The sequence below is a fragment of the Tripterygium wilfordii genome, chromosome 8 (assembly GCF_013401445.1).
Source record: "Tripterygium wilfordii isolate XIE 37 chromosome 8, ASM1340144v1, whole genome shotgun sequence".
Classification (NCBI taxonomy): Eukaryota; Viridiplantae; Streptophyta; class Magnoliopsida; order Celastrales; family Celastraceae; genus Tripterygium; species Tripterygium wilfordii.
Genome location: NC_052239.1, coordinates 4,151,468 through 4,177,149, shown reverse-complemented (window position 1 = coordinate 4,177,149; position 25,682 = coordinate 4,151,468). Strand labels below are relative to the sequence as shown.

Sequence of the window (25,682 nt, the reverse complement as noted above, 5' to 3'; positions counted from 1 at the left end):
TAACAGTTTTAAAATCGTTGCAAGGTTAATTAACGAGAATGATTGAAATTAGTAATTGCAATGGTTGTAGATTTTGTTTAGGCAACAGTTTAAGGTACTATTTTGCAACAGTTGCGATAGTTCCAAAATCGTTGCAAATTAATTTGGCTATATTCTTTCATATCTGATGCCTGTAATGCCTAATAAATTTCCAGAATCAAATCAAATGTACATATTTCACATCCTATAATCATCACAATCTAAATCAACCCACCAAATTAATATCCATAAAAGCTATAATCCGAGCAACAACAAAATTACATACCTTATCAAACATAATGCAAAATAACAACTACTTGCTAGTTCATTAATAATTAACACAAATTCCAAAGAGAAGTCAAGAGTTCACTCCTAATCCCTATTATGCATCATCCATTATATCCTCTTCATGATCCTCCTCATCACGACCATCATTGTCGTTTTTGGTAACCTACAAAAGGATGGAAAAAATTTAGATTTCAAGGTAAAGTTTTATTAAACCTGCTCGTGGGCTAATATCATGAAGTATGAGCACAAACTCAATTAGTAGCAACATATAGCACCCAAAATCATCAGATAAAGGGATGTCTAGCTAACAAGTGTTATTCTTAAAACTCAACTCAAGCATATCCTCTGTCAAAAATATGTTTTGAGTTCACTCAAACACTATTAAAGCAGAAAATTGTATCACCTCTCTAGGGCTATGTGTTGATGTAGATGAATGCTGTCAAATGGTGTTATGATCGTAGCTAGAGAAGTTGAGAGAGGAGTATGATTACTATAGAAGATTGATAAAGAGTGCTCAATAAATAATTTTGGGCAAATTAAACATCCATATGCTAAAGCAACAAGATTATATAGTAAGTAGTAATATTTTTTAATATAAATTAATTTTCTTATTCACCATATATGGCAACGGTTGTGGTAATAACCATTGCTTAAAAGCATAAACATTAGGCAACCATTAATTCTAACTATTGCAAAATATTCATTTTAGCAATAAGTTTACGATAACCGTTGCCTAAAGCATAATCATTAGCAACCGTTGTTATAACGGTTGCACTCCTTTTAAGTACAGGCAATGATTGACTTTAACTGTTGCAAAACATTAATATTAGCAATAGGTGTACAAAAACCGTTGCTAAAAATAATATTTATGGCAACGGTTAATTTTACCGTTGCCAATTATCTATTTAGCAACAGTTTGGTAACCGTTGCAGGAGAACCACTACCATACACCCCAATTTCTTGTAGTGACAATGAAATAAACCTAAGAAGTAAGAGTGAAAAGAAGATCTAATCAGCTCCTCTGAAGACTAAATGGTTCCGTATAAATCCTGAATTTGCTCAATTAACTTACCCTTTTTCCTTTGTTGAACACAATGGTGGAAGAACTTAGTATTTCGATCCTCCTCCTGTAACCACTGAATCTTAGATTGTTGCTTACGAATACTTTCCCCGGTCTCCCAAGGAAAATCCAAGGAAGAACGAATCCTAGAAAGCGCTTCTTGATTCTAAATGCTCTCACCATGGAGATTTTGAGAAAGTTGAGACTACAAAGAGCTAGTCTGGCTACTCTGATCATTTTTGAACTTCACCACCCACTTCTGAATACTCTTCTGGCACCCCAACAAATTATTATGGAGACCTCGCATTTTAGAATTGGGGCACGCTCCAGCCCCGCTTTGATGCCACTGCTGCTGAATAATTCTATTGCACTCAGGCCAATTACCCCACTAGTTAACATACCTGAAACGTGGACGAGTATACTATCTTCGCGTAGCCTCCACCTCCCATGAGACTAACAAACAACAATGATCGGATGAAGAAGTGGCAATATTCTAAACCTCAAAATTCTGAAAGGTATTCAACTAGACATCATTTGCCATCGCTCTGTCTAAGCATTCCATGATGAAAGACGCTGGAAGAGATCTCTTGTTAGTCCACGTAAATTTTGACCCTGAAAAGCCTAAATCAAACAAGCCCACATCTTGATAGGCTTGGTTAAACCGCTGCATGAAATGGCCTTCCTTTGAGCTACCCCAACCCTCTCGTGATAATTGGAGATAACATTAAAGTCCTACATAAAGCCAAGCCTGATTAGGAGGAAGGAGCTTACGAAGTAACTTCCAAGATTGAGCCTGCATAGATGAAGTAGGATGGCAATAAAATCCAGAAAAATATGAAACATAGTATAACTAGTAAGAGACACTTTAACATCATCTCTCCACAACAATAGTAGACCTCCACTTCTACCAATAGAGTCCACCGAAAAAGCACTATCAAACCCAAGCTTAATTCGAATCTTTTGAGCTTAAGCAGAACAAATCTTTGTTTCCATTAAGAAACAAAAATTGGGCATCTTATTAGTCACCAACTGATATAACTCACAAATTCTAGGCTGGTTCCCAAGCCCCCTACAGTTCCAAACTAAGGTTTTTATAACTCTATGCAGGGCTGGTCACTAGCTGCCGCCTCAACCTCAATATTGCTGTAATCATATGAAAAAGCAAATATACCCTTCTTTGGAAGCCTTCCGATGTCCCCCTGAACTGCACTTTCATTGCCATCCAACCTTCTCTTAGCCAAGACAGTAGTGGTACCCGAGACTACACCCTTAGCTCTTGCTCTATGCTTCCACTTTTTTATGTCGGGAGAAGAATCCATAGAGTCCTTACCGAGAGAAACCTTTGTCGCGGACTCTTCCTCTATATTAACCTCGCCATGAGAGGACCCCCCTTCGTTATCTGGTGTGAATCCACCTTAGTTCCTGCATTCACCCCATCTTCAATAACTAGCAATTGCTTTCCCGCATTTCCACCTACTGCTAAGTCATACACACCATCATCACCTTCTAAAACTTCATGGTCACTACAAGTATCTTCAGCTGAGAAACCCATAGAATCAGATTGAGAAGTCTTAAGCCTATCTGTATTTTGAGATTTGCGATTCTACAGACTAGCCCTCAACCAGGGCCCATATTCATCCCCATTATTGTTCCGATGAAGACGATCGTCAGTACTAATAGGGCAAACCCTTTGGTGATGAAGAATTCGCCTACATTTAAAACAAAACCGAGGGAGCTTTTCATATTAAAAGCCCAACATAAAATCTTTCTGAGGAAGTTTCAGGAGCTTCCCCCTAAGTAAGGGATTCTTCAGCTGGATCTGAACACGAACACGGAGGTAAATCCCCCAGCCTAGCCCATCACTATTCACATCAACTTCTATTAACTCTCCCAATGAAGAGCCAATCTACTTCCATACTGCGTCCGTCATTGCCATGAGAGGAAGGTTGTGGATTTGAACCCAAAAAACCTCTGAATCAAATGTCGTTTCCTCAATAGGGATAGCAGTATCGATCTGATTTAGAACAAAAAGATGATGGTCAAAAGACCACGGATGACCTGCCATTATGCATTTCGCATCTCGAATATTAGAAAAAGTTATTATAGATGTATTCTGCCCTACCTCCATGAAAGAGGGACTCCCCGAGAGTTTCCATATATTCCCCATTGTCTTAGCCAAGATGGCTTTATTGATTGGCCGCTCCATCAAGATCTTCCCCACAATACTGCACTATGAGACAGATTTGTTGACGTTTGGATCTAGATCTGGTATGCAAATAGCTTCACCTTCTTCTACTGTAAGAAAAATTTAACTCCCCTTCAAAGTTAGATCCTCCACACTAGCCAACCGAAAAAGAAGAAAAACATTGAACTGAGAAGAGAGGAGATCGGGAAACAAACTAAAACTCTCACGAGAAGAGACTCGTCATTCTCTTTAGAGACGGTCGAGAGCGTCTAAGAGAAGAAAGAGTCGAAGCTGTACAATATTTATCTCCTCATGTAAAAGTCAAAACTTGAAAAATATAGATCAAGTGTATATTCTCCCTTGGTGGTCCAAGATTTACTTATTCCTACGCCTGCCTACGATATAATTATCAACTTTGGTTTCACGTGCCCACTTTAAACTGACATGGAGCTCCTCAATTTGTCTAAAATTCTAGAGTGTTATTTGAATATAATAATTTGGGAGGTGTGTCACATCACTCTATATTTTTTATTTTTCATTTTTAAAATTTGGCTAGCTTTTTCTATACCATTAAATGTGGATTGTAGACTCGGAATTGTGGAGACCCCAACTCCGCTTTAAACTACTTATATACACATTTCCACAAAACACACAACCAACCTTGTCCTTTTATGATTGATAATATCAAATAATCCTTCACGTTTTTCTCCCTTTCAATTTTGGCTTCGACCATCCAAACACCATTTCTTGTAATAAAAGAATAATTGGTTTCAACTATATTTGAAAACATGACATGTTTTTTGGGCTTGGAAAGTCAATTGTCCACTCTGGCATACGCTTGTTCAAACCTACTTCCATGGACCACCCGAGTGAAAAACCCCACTTGTACATATATATGTGTGTGTTTATATATATATATGTGTGTGTGTGTGTGTGGTGATGACTCATTTCATCACCATCTCACAAACTAAACATTCGTTGAAAAGAAAACTCTACTCCATCTCTAGATAGTAATTGCCCCAAAAATGATCGATTCAACTAACTCAAAGACGAGAAGCAAAGCAAGCAAGAGAGGGAAGTTGATGAAGCTTGTGTTAGCAACTTTTAGAGTTATTGGGAGGGCTAATACCATGTATATGAAGAGCATGGAGAATGTTTCGTCGGGAGGGATGCTACCCTGTCCTTCCCCACAACATCAACATGCAAAACTTCAAAACACCCCAAGGAGTCCGAGTGTCAGTTTCGGCTCTTCGAAACCCGGTATGAAGCAGACAGTACGAGGGGAGTCTAGTGGAATTACAAAGATTAAGAGTTACAGTGTTGGGGTTGGAAAGATTGGGAAAATTGATGAGGACAGAGCTTGTTCCTTCAGGGTATTAGATGCCAACGAATTGGTATTCCATCCAAGAAGTAGAAGCCCCGCTGTCCAGAAAAGTCCTACACAGCACTAGCTACCTTCTTATGTTTACAATGTATGCGTGTGTTTGTGTTGATATTTTATAGATGTTTCTCAAAATTTGAGAGTTTGATCTTTGATGGTACTTACTCTTGATTTCTTTTAGTTCTCTCAGTAAAAGTTCAAGGTAGTAAAAAGAGTAAATCTCTTTTTTTATTTAAATCTACTACTCTAGAGAATTACGAGTAACTTAAATGATATTTATGTGTATGGTATCTCATACAAATCTCGAGTTCATGCCTCTCCATCCTCTTTCATGTATTTTAAAAGAAATATATTACCCTAACGGATATTAATCTATGGTTTGCTTGTGCTAGCAAGAGAGAGGAGTTTAATTAGATTAGTGTAAAAGATAAGACCTGTAGGCTGTAACAATTACTCTACATCTTTGCATGTTCTCCCAATGTTCATTATTGGAGGTGTGAGGTCCCAACTCCCAAGCAAAGATGTCCACACAATTTGGCAACTTTTCTCTGTAGACATCACTTAATGGGGCCGGGGCACTTTATGATCACATGAATCTTCCAATGTGGGCCGTCCTAATTAATTACTCGTATGACTAATTAGACAGCTAGCTTGGACTTGCATCCTCATAATGTCAACCATTCTACACTGATAACAGCGACACAAACCAAGCCAATATCGAAGCATTTAATGACTGAGAAAGAGATTGTACAATAGAAAATGACTCTTGGATCGTTGGAGACAAACCTCATTCTATGTAAGACTGGGAATGCATACTCTACTGTAAATGTAGAGTCTGTGATTGAGTTTTTAAGCAAAAATGGCCTCCATCCATCAGAAACTGTATACCAAACTGTAAGTTATGAAATTGTTTACAGTGTTACTGTAAAGCTATAGGCTATTGTAGCAAATTTGATGTCATTTTTAAGAATTTTTAATTCCTGTGGACCCAGATTTCAAATTATTATATTAACTTTCTTTGATCTTTTTGAAACAATACACACACTCGTGCAGTAGGTATATATATATCACATTCATGCAGTTAATTCGGTGGAAAAAATAATGTGAGAAAATAAATTATGGAATATTAAATATTAAATAAAATAATTATTATATTATGTATTTAGGTTTATAAAAATATTAATCTCAAATGATTTATTATTTTAATGTGATTTTTATATTATGAAAGTGGTAAAATAAATTGAGTTTAAAAAATAAAAAAAAAATGATTGTATAAATGAATATTTAAATGATTTAGAGTGTGTGTTGCATGATGATACTGTTAGAGAAACTATAATTATGTGAAAAGTGTATTTTTACTGTAAATTTATAGTTTCTGTTATGAATGGTCTGAGGCAATAGCTAATGAGTGGACTAAAGCAAGCTTAGGAAAGATAAACATTAAGGAGGAAAATAGGAGATCATATATGCATTTTAAAGCAAATTTATTTTTTGCTTATTTATTTTTTTTATTACCGTTGTTGTTTTGTGTATTTAAACCAATGATCTGTACATAATGAGTACCTTTGCTCAAGAGTCATTAAATTAATTAATCATTTTTCATTGTTTGCCAAATTATTTCTCTTTGTTCATTTTCAGACATTTTTGATAGTTCATAGACAACTTGGAACAAAAAAAGTCAATTGTGGTTTCCCTTTGATTAAACTAAATGATAAAGACATTAATAATTACTGCAAAATTACCAAATCTGAGTAAGACTTTTCTTTAAAATTATCATGTTTTGACGGTCATTGCAGAATGTTGCTCTACCCATTTCTTCTTCCCCTTTTCCAAGTCATGAGTCTTACTTATACATTTATCTTCTTAGTTATGACTCTTCATATAGACATTTCATTCGATGAATCTAGCATTTTTTTGTCCTTTGTCAATCCTTGTATGTTCTTAGGATAATGATCTCATGAAAGGAATTCAATACTGCAAAATTACCAAATCTGAGTTTCGTGTTTTTCTTTGTTACTTTATTAATGAATGTTAAGTATCTGTTATACACAAGTGAGAGAATGGTAGTCTGAGTGATCTCTGCTCAAGTGGAACACTGGTGAAGGCCGTAGCAGTGAAAAGCTCGCGGTACTGAGTTGATTCATGTTGGTGGATTATGATTGAAGGTCTACACAAGTCGAAAATCTTTGGTGGACTCCAAAGCAACTTCAGCAATGGTGGACTCTTGCTGGACTAAGACATACGTTGAGTTTAGATGTACTAAATGTTTCAATTGAGTTAAGTAATTCCTTTGTAATCTCAACTTCATTATAGTGGATTGCTTTTAGGTTAATCGCTTGAAAGACTCAAGTTTTTTCTCGGGAGGGTTTTCCTCGATAATTTTATGGCGTTTGGTTCGTTTATTAATTCCGCATTTCTTTTAATAAAGTGTTGATTATCTGATTGTATAAACACACGAGTTTTTTCACACAAACTCGAAGAAAGCGAAGAAAATAATAAATACAAAGGAGATGGGAGACTATTACAATGACGTAACCCGACGAAAGCGGCTTCAAAAATACCTATACGAACTCAATTCATTATTTCGGTATAGAAATGTAGAACCCACCCAAACCCAAGAAAAGGGTTTTTTGGGATAAAAAAACAATGCAAATTGGGTATTGGAAAGAACAAAAGGATCGACGAGAAAGAACACAGAGTATAGAGAATCAATCACCCACTAAGATTTTCTTACTCAAGGAATCACGTGAAGCAATCACTATTAGAATTTGACTAAAATTTAGATACAACTCAAAGTCTCCCTTTTAAGGACGGGTGGGCCCATGTGGAGAAAAATAGAACACAAAGTCTGGGTTCAATTTTATGTAAAAGTTGTGACCTTTTTGTCTTTTAATTGGTTTCTCTTTCCTTGTATTAGGTGGAGAAGTCTTCAAATTTTTGTTTTTAAATGGGAGAGTACCGAATGAGTTGAACCGAGAGTAAAAAGGCAGTATTTGTGAGAGAGAGATTTGTTGGTTAGTTTTTGAGTTCAAGAATTCATCCTTTTTTTTAATCTTCGTATTATCATATTAGTGGAATTCTTCTTCGCCTGGGGACTTAGACAACTTGTGCAGAACCTCGTCAAACATTGTGTCTTCTTTCTCTCCTTTGTTTCTGTACGTTTTCTATATTCAATTTTGTTTCATTAAATCCCAACAATTGGTGTCGGAGCTTAGGTTCAGTGGCTCTAGCAAAATTTGAGATATAAAAGTTTTATGGAGATAACAGTTTCAGTTTGTGACGTGTCAAGATGCTCGCACTTTTACGACAACATGGTTTAATGAAGATTTTGGATGCAAAAGTGGCAGCCAAGTTACCCAAAGAAAAGGCAACAGAGATGGAGGAGAAGGCGTATAGTGTAATTCAGTTATCTCTTGTGGATGCAGTTCTTAGGGAGGTAGCAGACAAAGAAACAACCAATGGGTTGTGGGACAAGCTAGAAAGCTTGAATATGACGAAGTCTCTTACGAACCGGTTGTATTTGCAACAACGATTGTATACTCTCAAGATGAACTCAGGTAAGTCAATACAACAACACTTTAATAATTTTAATCGAATTATCATGGATTTGGAGAACATTGAAGTCTTGGTTGACGAGGAGGACCAAACTCTTATTCTTTTGTGTTCGCTACTAGCTTCTTATGATTCCTTTGTTAATTCTACGCTATATGGACGGAATTCAATCTCCTTGGTCAATGTCAGGGCATCTTTGAACTCGAAAGAGTTGAGAACCAAGGAGGAGTGGATTTTTTATTCGGGTTGCACCTATCATGTGTCTCCTTATAGAGATGCGTTCAATACGTATGATTCATTCAAAGGTGGCACAGTCTTGGTGGGTAACGGTACTTTCCGCAAGATTGTTGGGAAATGCTCAATTCATATCCAGTTGTAAGTTGGAGCTATTAGAACTTTAACGGTTGTCTGTCATGTATCAGATTTAAAGATTCCTAGAAAGCTGCCGGAAATTCAAAGGATATAGGTCATTCTCACTTTGCCCTAGTGTAGCATTGTCTCCGTTTGCATGTCCTTCACAACATAACCACAACCAATGAGTATAAAATACACATCATTATCAAGGCAAAATTTATTAACAGAAAGTAGGTTTGTTAAGGCTTGTGGACAATGAACGATGTCCGTGAGAAGCAGTGGTTTATGTGATGTATGTAAGGAATGGGAACCAATACTAGGCATAGGAAGAGATGAACCAGTACCTATACCATTCACACCATCATTACCAGTAAATGGCTCTGCGGATTGTCAATGTTATTTTCATCAGCAGTGACATGGGTATTTGCCCCACTGTCGACAAACCATTGAGTGTTCATCAGTCTGTCATTTGTGTCAGCAACCATGGCAGCAAGTTCACTAGGTAGGCGTCTCCCTTGGAACGAAAAATCCATCCTTTTGAAACAGTCTAGAGCGGTTTGCATATTTAACACTTCTCACAATTTTCATGGCTAGTTGGTGGTTGCATGGAGTTGAATTTTGGCATGGAAGTGCCGCGACCCATGGAATGATACTCGCGATTGGATAGCTGATGTTGAGTGGACGAATGAGGCTTACATTGGGCATTCCTGTTGCTATAGAAAGCAATAGAACCAGATTCGGGTGATATATTACGGCTTTGTTGTTGATCAAGAAGAAGTTCATGATTCAACAACTCAGCCTGAAAGTCGGTGAAACTCATTGAATTATCACGCATAGCAAATGAAAGTGAGGTAAGAAAGGCTGTAAATGAAACATTCAAACCATTTGTAATGTGTTGAATGAGATCTTCATCACTAATTGGCTTACCAACTGCTGTAAGCTGATCGGCTAGGGGCTTGGCTTGTGCAAGGTACGTGATGCAGTTCTGAGAAGACTGTTGGATGCCTTGCAGTTGTCTCTTGAGATGTGAGATTCTGGAGCGTGAGCGTGAGGGTGAGGCAAACTTGCAGGCCAGTGAGTCCCAAGCTTGTTTGGCTGTATTGAGGCCATACATGGTTGAGACAAGAGAAGGCTCCAAGGTGGAATTGATCCAGCTGAGTAATGGCTGATCTTTCTTCTGCCATATTTGATAAGTAGAGTTAACATTCCCTGAGGCCTTTGCAACATCATCAATGAACTATACTAGGCAAGTATCTAAACCATCAACAATACCCATGAAATTGTGTGAACGCAGTAGTGGCAGGAATTGAGCCACCCATACAAGGTAATTGGTTCCATCAAGTTTGACAGACACCAATTGCATTATGTTTAGATAGGGAACGGTAGTGGTGGCAGAAGCAATTGTTATGTCAGAAGATATGGAGGAGGAATTAGCATTTGCCATTGGATGAAGAATTGACAAGCGTTGGCTCAAAAGCTCCGATACCAAGTTAAAGAAGTGAATGCAGAATAAGACTGGTATCAAAACATATACCAGACCGAGCTCATGATAGGCTTTTCATTATATTGCTTGTGTACAACCTAACCCACATCTTGTGGTAAGAAGTTACACCAAATACAAGGATATACATAACATACCTATACAACAGAATTGATATAAATAACATCACATGTACATAGCCCACAGTTACAGCTAACAACAGATGGATGGGTGCATATTATCTATTAGGGAGAACGTCAACATTGGTAACTGCTCTATCTCCTTTATCTCTAACATGGATGAGCCAAGCCACAAAATGACTATATTTTGACAAACAATCAACTACCACCGTTATCATCGTCTAACCTTTACAATTAGGTAATGCCACAATAAAATCCATGCATATATCCTTGCAAATTTACTATGGAATTGGTAAAGGCTGAAGTAATCTAGTGTTAGGACCTTAGACTTAATACAAGAGGGGGGTGAATTGTATAAAGTAAGTCTTTTTAAAACTCGTTTTTGGTTTCTGTGATTGCTAAACTAGGTTTTCTTCTGGAAACTGATTGATTAACCTGTATAGTCTAGGATTAGAATAGAATTCAACAAACAAGATGCTAAAATTATTCTAACAGAGAATATTCAAATAATGTTCACACAATTTGATCAAACAAATAAGCATAAGAAGAGCAGAGCAATAACAAATAATAAAACACAATCAAGCAATGTAAAGACCGTAAAAAGTAAGGGTAGAGTGAGTGCAAATGATTTTAGAGTGGTTCAGCCAGAATTGGACCTACTCTACTATTCAAGGCTCCTCCTTGAGATTTGAAAATCCACTATGACAGCTTGTTGATGCAGAGACAAGCCCACCTCTTTACACAACTGGTTTTGGCTCAAGTACCAACCACACTTTTATAAATTTGTATTTTTGATATGGCTAGAGGTTTAGAAACTAAATTTTGAGTGTAAAGAACCTCTAACAAAGAGTAGGAAACAGTAGGCTAGAGATATGAATAAAAAGAATTGCTTGGAAGCTCGTATAAAATTTATGTGTCTTTTTAGGTAGCCTCTGAGAAGATTATATAGGACTAGGGTTTCTCTCTTGACCGTTTGAATCATGTCCTTGATTGTAGGAGTTGAAATCATCCTAATTTATCTCCATTCCCTTCCTATCATTTCTTCTTTCTTTTCTTGTCTTCAAGGAATCAAATTTTCTTTCCTTACTTCTTTTCCAAGAATCTTCTTTCCTTTTCCAGAGAATATTTCTTTTGATTGCTCAATCAACTCATATCTTCCAATTTGCTTTGATATTGTCATAATCATTGTTTCCAGCTTTACTGTGATTCTTATTGCTTTCACACTTCTAAAATCTACACCAATTTCATGGCCTATTACTTGAGCCTAGTCAGCAAGTGTCTAGGTCAGCAAAGATCTTCCACATCATATGTTGTCATAGTAGATTTATATAGTCCTGAAACTTGGCAGCTTGTAAGCTTATAAGTAAGCTTCATGTCTTTGATAAAAGTTAGTCAAAATTATGAATGGAGTATGCAGGGAAGTATTTAACATTATGAAGACATAATAAACTTAATCATATAGCATTAACAACCCTAGAAATTTGATTATAGATACATACTAAGCACAACAAACACAACAAGCATATTTTGTATCAAAACATACCTTAACATCCAAGTGGTGAAATGGTCTCATAGCTTATTTTGCTAACAAATATTACAAGCAGCCACCATGTGCTTGACGTCCTTCTTCACACCTTGCCAATAGAAGCCTCTTTTAATCCTTCGATAAGTCTTCAAAACTCCAGCATGACCTACAGTAAGTGTAGAGTAGGTGTAGCATGAAACTTCTCAAATAGTTTGGATTTGCAGGTAAAAGTAGGACTCAATACAATTCTGAATTTATATCTTAAAAATCCATTATCTATTGAGAATTTAGAAGAAGCAGCAGCGATATCTTTTTTCCTTACTTCTTGCATTTTTACCAAAATTCATTCATCTTGTTCCAAATGCCTCCTCAAATCATCCATCCATCCAAAGTATGGATATGAAACAGCACTGCACTTTACATTGGAAGAGACTGGCACTGTAGGAAGTGAAGTGGATCCCGACATCCTAGACAATGCACCAGCTACAACATTATCCTTTCCTTGCTTGTATTGAATTTCATAATCAAAACCTAGCGCAACTTAGCTATCCATTTCTCCTAAAATGGAGTAGTAGGTCTCTGGTCGAGGAAATATTTCTAACTGTTATGATCTGTTTTAATAAGTTACAACGGCTGGTTCCTAGGCCCCAAAGCTTGACTAGTGAATGCAATTGGCATTCCCCTGTATTGTAAAACTGGCCCAATCCCAATCCCTAAGACATCACACTCTAATTCAAAAGGGGCTGAAAAATCTGGAAGAGCCAGTATTTAAGGTTAAACTATTGCACTCTTAAGACTTTCAAATGCCTCAGTTGAAGCTGTAGACCAAACAAAACTGTCATTCTTTGTCAATTGTTACAATAGTTGATAAATTTTTCCGTATCGAGGGACAAACTTCGTATAATATCTAGTTAAACCCAAGAATCTCCTTAATTCTTTTACTGTTTTAGGCAGAGGCCATTCCACTATTGCCTCCAACTTAGATGGGTCAGCAGTAATCCCATCTCTAGAGCCAAATATGTCCCAAATATTCCACTCTACCTTGTCCAAAAGCACACTCTTATTTTTTCACCAAGAGTTGATGCTTCGCCAAGACATCAAAAGACTGCTTTAAGCTTTTTTAATGGAGGTCCCAACTGGCGTACCAGCATAAATTTCCTGAAAAATGGCTTGAAAATATCATTCATAAGTCATTGAAAAATGACTGGTGCATTTGTTAAATCAAAGGGCATGACCAAGAACTCATAATGACTCTCATGAGTCCTAAAAGCATTTTTTCCACGTCATCTTTGTGCATCCTAATTTGGTGGTAACCTGATCGATCTTAGGTCTAGCTTGGAGAAATACTTTGCACCATGCAGTTCATCTAACAAGTCATCAATAAGTCGTAGGAATTTGTATCCAGCTTTCTCTATTTTTGTCGCTTGTAGTAGACCATAGCGATAAGTTAACAGGAATATCTTGTCTCCCACAGAGAATTTCATTATTAATGTTTGGAAATTCCTTAAAACTAGACTTACTGTAAAAATCCATTGAATTCCCAATGCTTTGTCACAGCCCCCAAAGGAAATTTGTCTCGCAACTATACTTTCCCATTGTGAGACTAATGGACCTACAACATCCCATGGTTCTTATCTTTCCCCCAACTACAATCATGACCTCAAACTCTTTAGTCTTTTCATAGGTCCACCCAAATGTTTAATCAATCTCGAGTCCACAAAATTATGAGTGCTACCAGAGTATACCAGAATTAATACTGGATAGTTTTTAAGGTAGCCTTTAATCTTCATAATTTTCATTGGCTATGAAGCTGCTATACCATAAAAGACACAAACACTAAGCTCTAACTGTTGGAATTCAAGTGCTGGATGATCCCTTCATTTTTCGATATTGTATACCTCTTCTGGAGATATTTTTCTTAACAGGTAATGATTTTGAAACACTAGGTCTGAAGTGGTTAAGTTTGGCATCCAATTGTGTAGCAAAAGCATTTGCTCTTGTGTGTTTGCATGCATGCCTCATTAACCTCACATCAAACTTTAATTCAGGTTTCAGCCCTCCAAAAAAAATAACTTTCCATCGTCATTGGACTAATTTCAGTACCACTTTGTCTCAACTTAAGTACTAACTCTGCACAATCCTCAAATTTAGTAGGTCCGAATTCCTTAACAAAAGACTATTATAAAAGTCCTCCCACTCTGGGGTGGAATATCGTAAACAATCCATCCACCTAAACCATTGTAAAAAATCAATGTCTAACTTGAAAGAATCCATAACAATATTTTGATAAATTAATAGACGAGCGGTATTACTATTCTTTTAAAATTAGCAAAGTGTTCGAAGTTTTTAATTTGATATTTGCGAGTCGAATTAATAGTTTTAAGTATAATGTTGCTTTCATCACGCTACCGTGCATCAGTTGGTATCTTCTAATCATTCATGTCCGTATTTAACCATTGCAATAACATGCGAAGTAATTAACACATAGTTCTTAATTTATAAGTAATAGATATATAGGCAATTTAATATACACATGATGGCATAAGGTACTTGGCATATAAATTTTATATTACTGAGTAAGTTTTCACTAATCAATGAAAGTTTTTAGGTAAATCGTTAAAACACGTGGTTAGCATCTTAATTTATTGAATTGTACATAATGAGTGCATGGCACTTGAGTGCAATCCATAAATTGTTCCTGATGATTAAATGAAAAGGGATTCCTCATCAATTGAATATTTGTCGATATAATTGCACATATCCGAAGAGAATCCCAAAATTTCATTTTCGTTTATCAAAATTGAAAATCGGTAAACTTGTAAAAACTAGGGTTTTCAAAAAAAACTGCATAAATCGCATAGACAGTTAAACCGACCAATTGATCAGTTATTATAAAATATATGTTAGTTAGGACCGATAAATAACCGTCAGGTTAAATTTATATCAAAAAACTGGGAAAAAAAAAAAACCCTACCGAATCGACTGTTTGACACCCCTAGTAAAAACCATCAATTACACTGGGTTCTTTGTTCTCGAGCTCGCTAGCAAGTATCTGTTGGTTGTGGAAATTATTTTAGACATCAACAGAAGCTTTCTAGGATCGGGTTAGTATAGGTACAAATCAAAATTTTAACAAATGATACCCTACAACCCCTTTGTATCCAATGGCCCAAGTATGTTTGTCTAGCATGTGTATAAAAAATTTATTTGGTTACAAATGATATTTTTAACATGACATACAAACATATTAGATCAAGTTTTAATCTTCGTAAATAATCTTAGGATGCTTCAAAATTTATATCTATACAAAATTAAATCTAGATCATACAAGTACATATCATGACATAGAGAAAGTTCAGAAAACTACCAACCTCTTCATATTGAGGTCCTACGTTTTCTTCTTTTCTTGAACACACGAACCATCACTTTGAATGCCTACGTCATTTCCTCGATATTCCCCTTAATCTCTTTGCGAACGAGCAAAGCAAAAAACATCGATTGGTGATGAACCAAAAACACACACGGCTATTATGGAATATATGTAACTCGGCCTTTCATCAAGCAACACTATAATTTCTCTCCAGAATTTTATTCAAAAGAAATTTGCCTCTAAAACCGTGCTACACCCTTGCTATTCTCCTTTCGTTTTATATCGGATGAAAGTCCTCAAAACTGTATCATGGCTTTACACCATTATTAACGATGTAAAGTAAATGTCTTTACACCATTCATTTGAAATATGTGAGATCCAAAAAAATAAGTCTCATTTGTCATCTCACTCATCCATACTATTAAAAATGATATTTATTTTACATTCTCAAGTGCGGACATCCACAACTTATTTTATATATATATTAGATTATATAGTATTAGATATCAAGTCTCTTTAGGATATAATCTTCCAATTCTATTGGAAGTCAAACCACACTAGAAATCAGAATACCAAATTACCAATTACTTGTGTGAATTTGTAGCGCCGATTCTAGCTTGCCCGTAGGGCCGGCGTGTCTTATATTGCAAGGCCTCATTTGGGCCTTGCTCGGCCCAAAACGTAACCTTTAGAATCTGTCCAACTTTATTCAACTTCTAAGTTTTCTTTTTGGCTCAATCAAGGGCGGATGCAGGGTGGGCTGTAGCCCAGTGCAGATTTATAAAAAAAAAATATACTTATGCACATGTATATATATACATAAATAGGTTACCCATAATACTGATATGAATATATACACAAATGAAAGACAAATACACAATAAAGCCTAAAAGATATATATAAACTAAGGCCCATTAATCCATTACCCGGTATACACATAACTTAGGAATTGTCTTTAAAACTAAGGCACATCTATGAGCTAACACTAATAGATCTTAATAAACTAAGGCCCAACTAACACTAATACATCTAAATAAAATATGGCCCAGCACAACTAAGCTACTTTCACACAACGACACAGCCACACAATTTCTTCGAATTGTGTCATTCTTGTGTTGTTGTGCATCTGGTGAGTGATGAATCCTTTATTGGCTTTGCTTCATGCAGCATGAATTATGCCTTCAGCTTTCGTCTGATTGTTTCTCTGGTTCACAAGTCTCAACTCTCACTCTCTCAATCTAAGTAAGTTCAATTGTCCAAATATGAAATACCTAATTTGCTAATTTTAGGGTTATGGATTATGGGTAACAGGGTAAATTACGATTATGGCTTATGGGGATATGGGTAATCTTAGTCTCATCTTGTGTATGGTCTATTGTTTCATAAACTTCAATATGTATTTATACTAACGTTTTAATGTTATTTTATGCGTTAAATAGGTGTAATATAACAAAAAAATCCTAAAAAATTTTCCGGGCACGCTGCCCCCGGACCCCCGCCAACTTCTAATAGCCCCCCGCAACTTTAATTCCTGGTCCCGCCCTTGGACTCAATCCTTCAAGAATTCAATGCTCAAATGTTATTTTGCTCCTTCATCACTCTTGACTTTAATTTAGATTTTGTAAAATAATTATTTTATATTCTAAATCAAAATTCCGAACTTATTATTCTATCATTAATACACTTACAAGAATTTTGTATATTTTGAAAAAAAATAATTTTATCTTAGGGTTGTCTTTGGAAGACCAAAACCCAATAGAATTATATCTATTTGTCATACAAATTCTAATATCCCAATAACTATTGTGGTATGGTAAACTTTGTTGATATTCCTTAAATAGGACAAAAGACTAAAATAGGGCTACCAAGGGGACTCCATATGACATATAATTAAATCTAAGCTCCCAAAATATTGTCCTTTATTGTCAAACCCGCTATGATTAGGAATAATATTTCAATCCAATGTTTGTCTAACACCACCTGAACTATGGATGAATTCATAGAGACGTACGATTCTTACATTGAGACTTTTATTATATAGAAACTGTCTCTAACATGTGAGATGTGTACGAATATATCCTCCATGCAACACCCAGTAAGTGCATGACCATTCTTGTATTTTGTTTTTCGTTTGAAATAAAAATTAAATTCAACAAGAAAAGTGCATAATAATTCTTGATCATTGGATATAAATCAAGAGCATTACAAACATTTTTCATGTTGAATTTGATTTTTTGTTTCAAACAAAAAAAAAATATCATTAGATTCGTAAAATCGATCAAAATATAAATATAATTTTTTTTTAAAATTAAAACAAAAATTTATGACCATGAGTTAGATGGAAAGCGAGGTTTGACTATTTTTAATAATATGAATACTAATAGGACGCATGCGTGATGCGTGCCCACATTGTCGTAGGGCCTTCGATGACAATATTATTGTCAGCTCCTGGATCCCTATTCCCTGGTCTAACGGAATAATTTAACAAAGTTTTCCACTCCCCACTTCTCCAAGAGATCTTGCGTTTGGTGTGCCTTCACATGAGTCGAGAGTACTTGTAATTACGGGAGTTGGCTGACATAGACCATGGTCTTGTCTTTTCTTGTGGTGTGTGGTGGCTTTGATTTTCCCGCTATATGAAGATGAGTATCACATGTTGATGCTGACACCACTTCGGAGAGAGAGAGATAGAGTTGTAGAGATTAGGGTGTATTAATTAGGTAAGTACCAATTTGTAATACATTTACCAATAGTAATTAATCCCTCCCTCCAATTTTAATTATTCTCTTTTTTATTTTGGATTGTCTCAAAACTAATGTCACTCTTCTTTATTAATTAATAATTTTATTATTGTATGTCAAAATTACCTTTGTTTTCACAGAGTACTACTATAAATAAGAGTAAATTTAGAATAACATGGTTATTTTGTGCAGTTAAATTGTATTAAATAATGTCTCGTTAAGAAGTTGGATTTTTAAAGAATGATAGACAAATTGCGACAGAGGGAATAAAATACATGTACTAATGTCCTCTTATTAGGTAATTCCACCAAAAAACTAATTGAGATTTCGGTCAAGGCCCAATACGGAAAGATAAAGTAAGGTGACATTAACACAAACTGATCTAAGCAACGACCTATCTCAGAAATTACGATAATGAAAATACTCATGAAACTTGAATTCACTATCGCTTGTGCTAAATTGAGTAAGGGCCCATCTTAGAAATTGCGGTAATGAAAATACCTATGAAACTTTAACTCACAACCTCCTGCTTGCATTAAGAATTATTACGATCAAGTTTACCATCTCAATCAACGATTTGTTGTTGTCTTATTAGGTAAGCATGCATGTATACTTGAAGATTTTTTAGATTTATTGTTGAGGCAGCTTCTTTAAGATACATGTTCAGCTGCATGTCATCCACGGTACATTAATAGTGAGTATGAACGAATTGACTTGCTAAATAAATTCAAGTTATAGTGTTCAAAACTAAGTTGACAACCAGTCCATTAATTAAGAGTTTATAATATTATAGCAAATTTGACAGGGCATGGGGTGATTTAACTGACCCAGAAATGATTCCATTCAGCGGCTTTTCACATGGAATTGACTAAAGAAGCACGTATTTCATGAGTGTCCCAGTATGTAATTAATGAGAGTAGTTATGACTTTAAAAAGCTCCACAAAAAAGGTCTTTTTTTCTCTTCATTATTCGACTTTAAACTTTCAACTTTCATTTTTAGGTGGAAAGGAAAATAACCTCAAGTTTGTTCATGATTCCTTTCAACACTCACCAAACAATTTCATATCCCTACATGATTCTGGAATACGACCATCATAAGTCATAACACTTTTTCTTGTTTTTTATTTATCAAAAAATTTGCTGGCCTTTCATTATTTATCATCATTTCAAATTTCTATGATTTTTTTTTTTTCAAAAAACAAATGTCTGAAGGTTTAGTTTGTACCGATTATGTTGATGTATTCCAACTACGCATATTTGATGCACAGTGATGGGGTTCTTATTTCTTAGATCCGATGGAGATAGGTCTTTTGTGATGAAGGGAAATTCAAGAATCTTGATCTAATCCATATGTGTTGTTTTTTGGTTTCTATTTTTGTGTAGTCTATTCGGATTTATCTCGAGACAGAGTTATTCAAGGGCAAACCCACGTTATGGAGAGTGGATCAGTTGACCTGATCGAATTTTTTTTTTTCATATACATATATAACATTTTTTATTTTGACCCCACTAATATTTATGTATCTTAAAATTTTACTAAACCATAACCATAAGTCCATAAGAAATATAAAAGGATCCAATAAATAGGTTTAGTCTAGTCTTATAAATTATTAATATTATATTTTAAAATATAAAAAATCATCGACAATATTTGTTGATCAAAGGAAAGTGAATCTTGAATTCGATTCAAAATATTTTGTCCTTTAATGTTGATCAATTTTCAATTATTATTTATCTCTACCATGATTGTATGTAAGGAATCACACACTCATTAAAACATGAGTTCGAATTCTACCCCACTCCAAACCTCAATTTAAAACAACATATATATATATATATATATCTTATTGATGATGATGATGATAAAGGAAAGGGAATCTTGAATTCGATTCAAAATATTTTGTCTTTTAATTTTTTAAGTGTAATTAGTGCATTTCCAGTTGGTTAATTGCCAGTCTTAAAAAAATATATCTTATTGATGATATGATAAAGTGAAAGGGAATCTTGAATTTTATTCAATATATTTTGTTTTTGTTTCTAAAAAATGGCAATCCAGGGTATCCTATGAATCTATGATACATCTTCTCTATAAAAGAACACCCATAGAAGCTAAATTAGTACTTCTCTATAAGCACTGTTGACTCCACTAGTACTTTCAATGGCTTTTTCACTTCTGAGAACCCTCATCACTGCTTACAAATACCTACTTAGATTTGCATTTCTATTTCTCATTCATCTTGTTCTCAAATTTTTGACTTCTGAAAATATACTATTGGGTTCTTCATCACCACCAAAACCTTCTCTAGCCCAACAAATTATCACTACAGAGTTGGAATTCAGCATAATTCAGCTCAGAGAGTACATCACTTTGAAGATCAGAAGATTCAACACGGCACTTGATGGAATAGTCCCATTGAAGCTCCATCGAAAACTTGCGCAAATCACAATTTCACTCCTCAAAATCCTCCTCCGCAAATACAAAAACATGCTTGTCCATGTCCTGATTTTCCTTCTGAAACATGTTGCTTTCAAGTTCGTTTTGGCTGAAATTGACCCACCCAGTTCTGATCTAGTAAAGCCCAACAAGAATTTCAGTTCTACGGAGCTGCAGAGTAACGTATTAGGCGAGTTTAGACTGAAAGATTACATGAATTCGAAGCTGAAACGAGTGAACAGTGCACTTGACAAAGCAGTTCCAGTAAAAACCCCGAAAACGATCCAGGAGGCGATGCGGTACTCGCTTCTTGGAGGAGGAAAGCGGGTGAGGCCGATACTATGTATCGCTTCGTGTGAATTAGTAGGTGGAGATGAAGCATCGGCAATGCCAATCGCGTGTGCGATGGAGATTATTCACACTTGTTCATTGATTGTCGATGATCTTCCCTGTATGGACAACGACGATCTCAGGCGAGGGAATCTCACAAACCACAAAATGTTCAGCGAAAACGTCGCGATTCTTGCTAGCGCCGCTCTCTTCTGTCTCGCCTTTGAGCACATAGCATCAAAGACCAAAAATGTTCCGGCGGAGCGGGTGGTTCAAGCCATCTTGGAGCTGGGTTCAGCGATTGGGACGGACGGACTCGTGGCGGGGCAATTTGCGGATCTAGAGAGTGAAGGGAAGGAAGTGAGTTTGGAGGAATTGAAGTATATTCATGTACACAAAACCGCGAGGCTTATAGAGGTGTCGGTTGTTTGCGGAGCGATAATTGGGGGAGGGAGTGTGTCGGATGTGGAAAGACTCAGGAAGTATGGGAGTCGTATTGGGTTGTTGTTTCAAGTGGTGGATGATATTTTGGACGTGACACAGTCCACCGCCGAGTTAGGGAAGACTGCCGGAAAGGATTTGACGAGCGATAAGGCGACTTTTCCTAAGCTGATGGGGATTGAGAATGCGAGGAATTTTGCGCGAAAATTGGTTGATCAAGCGGTAGCAGAGCTTGCACATTTTGATGCTGCGAGGGCTGCTCCTTTGCACCATTTAGCACATTTCATTGTTGACCGTCAAAACTAGTTTTGTTGTTGTTGTTAAGATTTGTCCCACATTGTATGGCCTTGTACCAACCAAGTAATTTATAAGGGCGAAGCCCATCCCTTACATGCAATAAGATTTTTTTTCCAAGAATAGTGAATTAGATATTTTTCCAAGAATAGTTAATTAGACTTTGTCCCATTAATAGTTGAGCTTTGACCTAGTGAATTTGTGGTTTCGGTCTTAAGTAGTGTGGGTTCGATGTATTTTCGGAAATCGAATAATCCAAAACGAACAATATTATTAACATATAGGGGGTCTTGACATTTCGAATAATCCAAAACGAACAATATTATTAACATATAGGGGGTCTAGATGTCAATATGTCATGATGCTATAATCTTCTAATTAATATATTAACACCACTTTGGGGCAGCAAAATTTTTTGGGAAAAATCTAAAAAAACTACAAATGTGTAGTATTTATTATAATGAACCAATTGATATATCTCTTATTCAAAATAAAAATCAAATTCAATCCCATCGAATCATATACCACACTTTTATAATTGTTTCATAATTTTCTAATTTTTTTTTTGATGTACATATGCAAAAGTGGTCCTATCCCAACTCAAATAAAAGTGGGACAATAATATAATGTCTCTCTCCTTGCATATTGTCTTTTTTTAAAAGGGGATAAGTATGGATTTATAAGGGTGTTGCACTCACATGGATTAATCAAATTATTGGGTCCTCATTTGATATTTGCATTTGGCAGAATCCGTTTCTTTCTAGTTCATTCATTAATACACGGCCAAAAGTGTTCACTCCGGGATTCACCATCGCACGTACCAAAATTTATCCTGCAACCCAACTACTTCATGGGAACCGGCTGATATAACGTTAGGATTATGTTCGGGTATGGTGGAGCGGAACACACGTATGATCACCTCAAATCAACAACAAATGACAATACCCAATTGGATCTAAAGATTCGGATCTAAAGATTCAACCACGACAAGCAAGTCATAATTTGGGAACAAACAACTGTCAATTGATCCATTATCATCATCGTAGTATGAACGTCATGCATTTACTTGGTCTTGGTCTTAGTCTTCCTATATGTTACAACTTTCATTCTTTGGGACAATTATTGACATGGGAACAAACAAGTATCAATTAGTCCATAATCATCATTGTAGTAAGCACGCCATACATTTATTTGGTCTTAGTCTTTGTTTTTCTTATCATTTACAATGTCCAGGCTTTTGGCAAGTCCTAATTTGAGAAAAAAAAAACAAATATCAATTAGTCTATTATCATTATCGTAATAAACACGTCATGCATTTACTTGGTTTTGGTCTTAGTCTTTCTATATGTTACAACTTTCAGGATTAATTTGGGGAAAGTCTTGACATGCGAACAACAAAATATCAATTAGTCCAATATCATCAATGTAGTAAGCACGTCATTCATTTATTTCGTCTTAGTCTTGGTCTTCATATCATTTACATTTTCTAGGCTTTTGGCAAGTCCTAATTTAGGAACAAACAAGTATCAATTAATCTATTACATCATGTAGTAAGAATGTCATGCATTTACCTGGTTTTGGTTTTAGTCTTCCTATATATTACAACTTTTAGGCTTTGAGGCAAGTCTTGACATGGGAACAAACAAGTATCAATTAGTCCACAATCATCATTATAGTAAGCACGCCATGCATTTATTTGGTCTCAGTCTTAGTCTTCCTATCATTTACAATTCTCAGGCTTTTCGCAAGTCCTAATTTGGGAATAAACAAGTATCAATTAGTCAATTATCATCATTGTAGTAAGCACGCCCTGCATTTACTTCGTCTTAGTCTTCCTATATGTTACAACTTTTAGGCTTTGGGGAAAGTCTTGGCATGAGATAAAAAAACAAGTATCAATTAGTTCACAATCATCATTGTAATAAGCACGCCATGTATTTATTTGGTTTTAGTCTTGGTCTTCCTATCATTTACAATTTTTAGGCTTTTGACAAGTCCTAATTTAGGAACAAACAAGTATCAATTAATCTGTTATCATCATTATAGTAAGAAACCCGTGCATTTATTTGGTTTTGGTCTTAGTCTTCCTATATGTTACAACTTTCAGGCTTTGCGGCAAATATTAACTTGGAAACAAACAAGTATTAGTTAGTCCACAATTATCATTATAGTAAGTACGCCATGCATTTATTTGGTCTCAGTCTTGGTCTTCCTATCATTTACAATTCTCAGGCTTTTCGTAAGTCCTAATTTGGGAACAAACAAATATCAATTAGTCAATTATCATCATCGTAGTAAGCACACCCTGCATTAAATTGGTCTTAGTCTTCCTATATGTTACAACTTTTAGACTTTGGGGAAAGTCTTGACATGAGAAAAAACAAGTATCAGTTAGTCCACAATCATCATTGTAATAAGCAGGTCATGTATTTATTTAGTCTTTGTCTTGGTCTTCCTATCATTTATAATTTTTAGGCTTTTGACAAGTCTTATTGTGCGTATTTGAAGGATTAGCACCTGAGTTATTGTCATGCGCTTACATAGTTACATCTGTGTTACCCACCGTGTTTTCAGGTTTCAAATTGATTATACGTCTCCTCTTAGCAGTTGCATGTTGCCTTTGCTTGCTCTTTCTCCCTGCTTGCTCAGCCACTCTTCTAGCAGCAGTTGGTTTAAATATTACCCTCTTCCTCTGATTTTTCCCCGTTTCTCTTCTTCGTTTCCAGGAGGCCACATCTACAGGATCCGGTTTTCAAAACCTGGGGGTATACTCTCCGTGGTATCCTGTGAGCCTGAGCTAATTGATTCATCAGGGACTAGTAATCCTTCTGCTGCTAGAGTTTTGTTAAGCTCTTGTGGGCCAATTTCAAGCCCTAAGTTAGCTTCAGTTAGTTCAACAAGCTCACTTACGACATCCTGGTGTTTTTGCTTGGGGAAAGTCTTGACATGAGAAAAAAAAAACAAGTATCAATTAGTCCACAATCATCATTGTAGTAAGCACGTCATGTATTTATTTGATTTTAGTTTTGGTCTTCCTATCATTTATAATTTTTAGGCTTTTGACAAGTCATAATTTGAGAACAAACAAGTATCAATTAGTCAATTATCAATCATCGTAGCAAGAACACCATGAATTTACTTGGTTTTGGTCTTGATCTTCCTATCATTTGTAACTTCTAGGCTTTGGGCAAGTCTTTACTTTGGGAACAAACAAGTATCAATTAGTCCATTATCGTTATTGTATTAAACACACCATGCATTTACAACTTTTAGACTTTGGAGAAAGTCTTAGACATGAGAAAAAAACAAGTATCAATTAATCTACAATCATTATCGTAGTAAGCACGCCATGTATTTATTTGGTCTTAGTCTTAGTCTTGCTATCATTTATAATTTTTAGGCTTTTGACAAGTCTTAATTTGGGAACAAACAAGTATTAATTAGTCAATTATCATCATCGTAGAAAGCACACCATGAATTTACTTGGTTTTGGCCTTAATCTTCCTATCATTTGTAACTTCTAGGCTTTGCGCAAGTCTTTACTTTGGGAGCAAACAAGTATTAATTAGTCCATTATCGTTATCGTATTAAACATGCCATGCATTTACGTGGGCTTAGTCTTGATCTTCCTATCATTTACAATTTCTAGGCATTGGACAAGAAATTACTTGGGAACAAGCAATTTCGCCTTTCACTTGGCAAAATGGGTACAAATCTCATTTATATTTCACTAAACCTCCTGCACACATACAAAAACCAATTACTCATAAATCCCATATAAGTTACACAATTCTATTTGTAGAAAATTATACATGCAACTGTCTTAAGTACTTCCCAAGCCCAACTTTTCCCAAACATCTATTGTGCCTTGAACCTCCTCCACAGGAGGGTTTGTGATAGGAAGCTTATTGTGCGTATTTGAAGGATTGGCACCTGAGTTATTGTCATGCACTTACATCTGTGTTAGCCACCGTGTTTTCAGGGTTCAAATTGATTATACGTCTCGTCTTAGCAGCTGCTTGTTGCCTTTGCTTGCTCTTTTTCCCTGCTTCCTCAGCGACTCTTCTAGCAGCAGTTGGTTTAAATAT

At 35.8% G+C, this 25,682-nt stretch overlaps 1 protein-coding gene and 1 long non-coding RNA gene across 2 annotated transcripts; one reads left to right on the top strand and one right to left on the bottom strand.

The window, feature by feature from the left end:
- Positions 1-205: 205 nt before the first annotated feature.
- Positions 206-3,848, bottom strand: LOC120003833. Its single transcript, XR_005469384.1, has 3 exons — positions 2,538-3,848; positions 1,379-2,159; positions 206-469 (listed from the first exon to the last, which is right to left on the bottom strand). It is a non-coding gene; the product is annotated as an uncharacterized LOC120003833 (long non-coding RNA).
- A 16,283-nt stretch (positions 3,849-20,131) lies between these two features.
- On the top strand, positions 20,132-21,729 carry LOC120003733 (geranylgeranyl pyrophosphate synthase, chloroplastic-like). Its single transcript, XM_038852789.1, has one exon. It carries the CDS (start codon positions 20,254-20,256, stop codon positions 21,604-21,606), a length of 1,353 nt encoding a protein of 450 aa, XP_038708717.1. The 5' UTR covers positions 20,132-20,253; the 3' UTR covers positions 21,607-21,729.
- Positions 21,730-25,682: the final 3,953 nt, after the last annotated feature.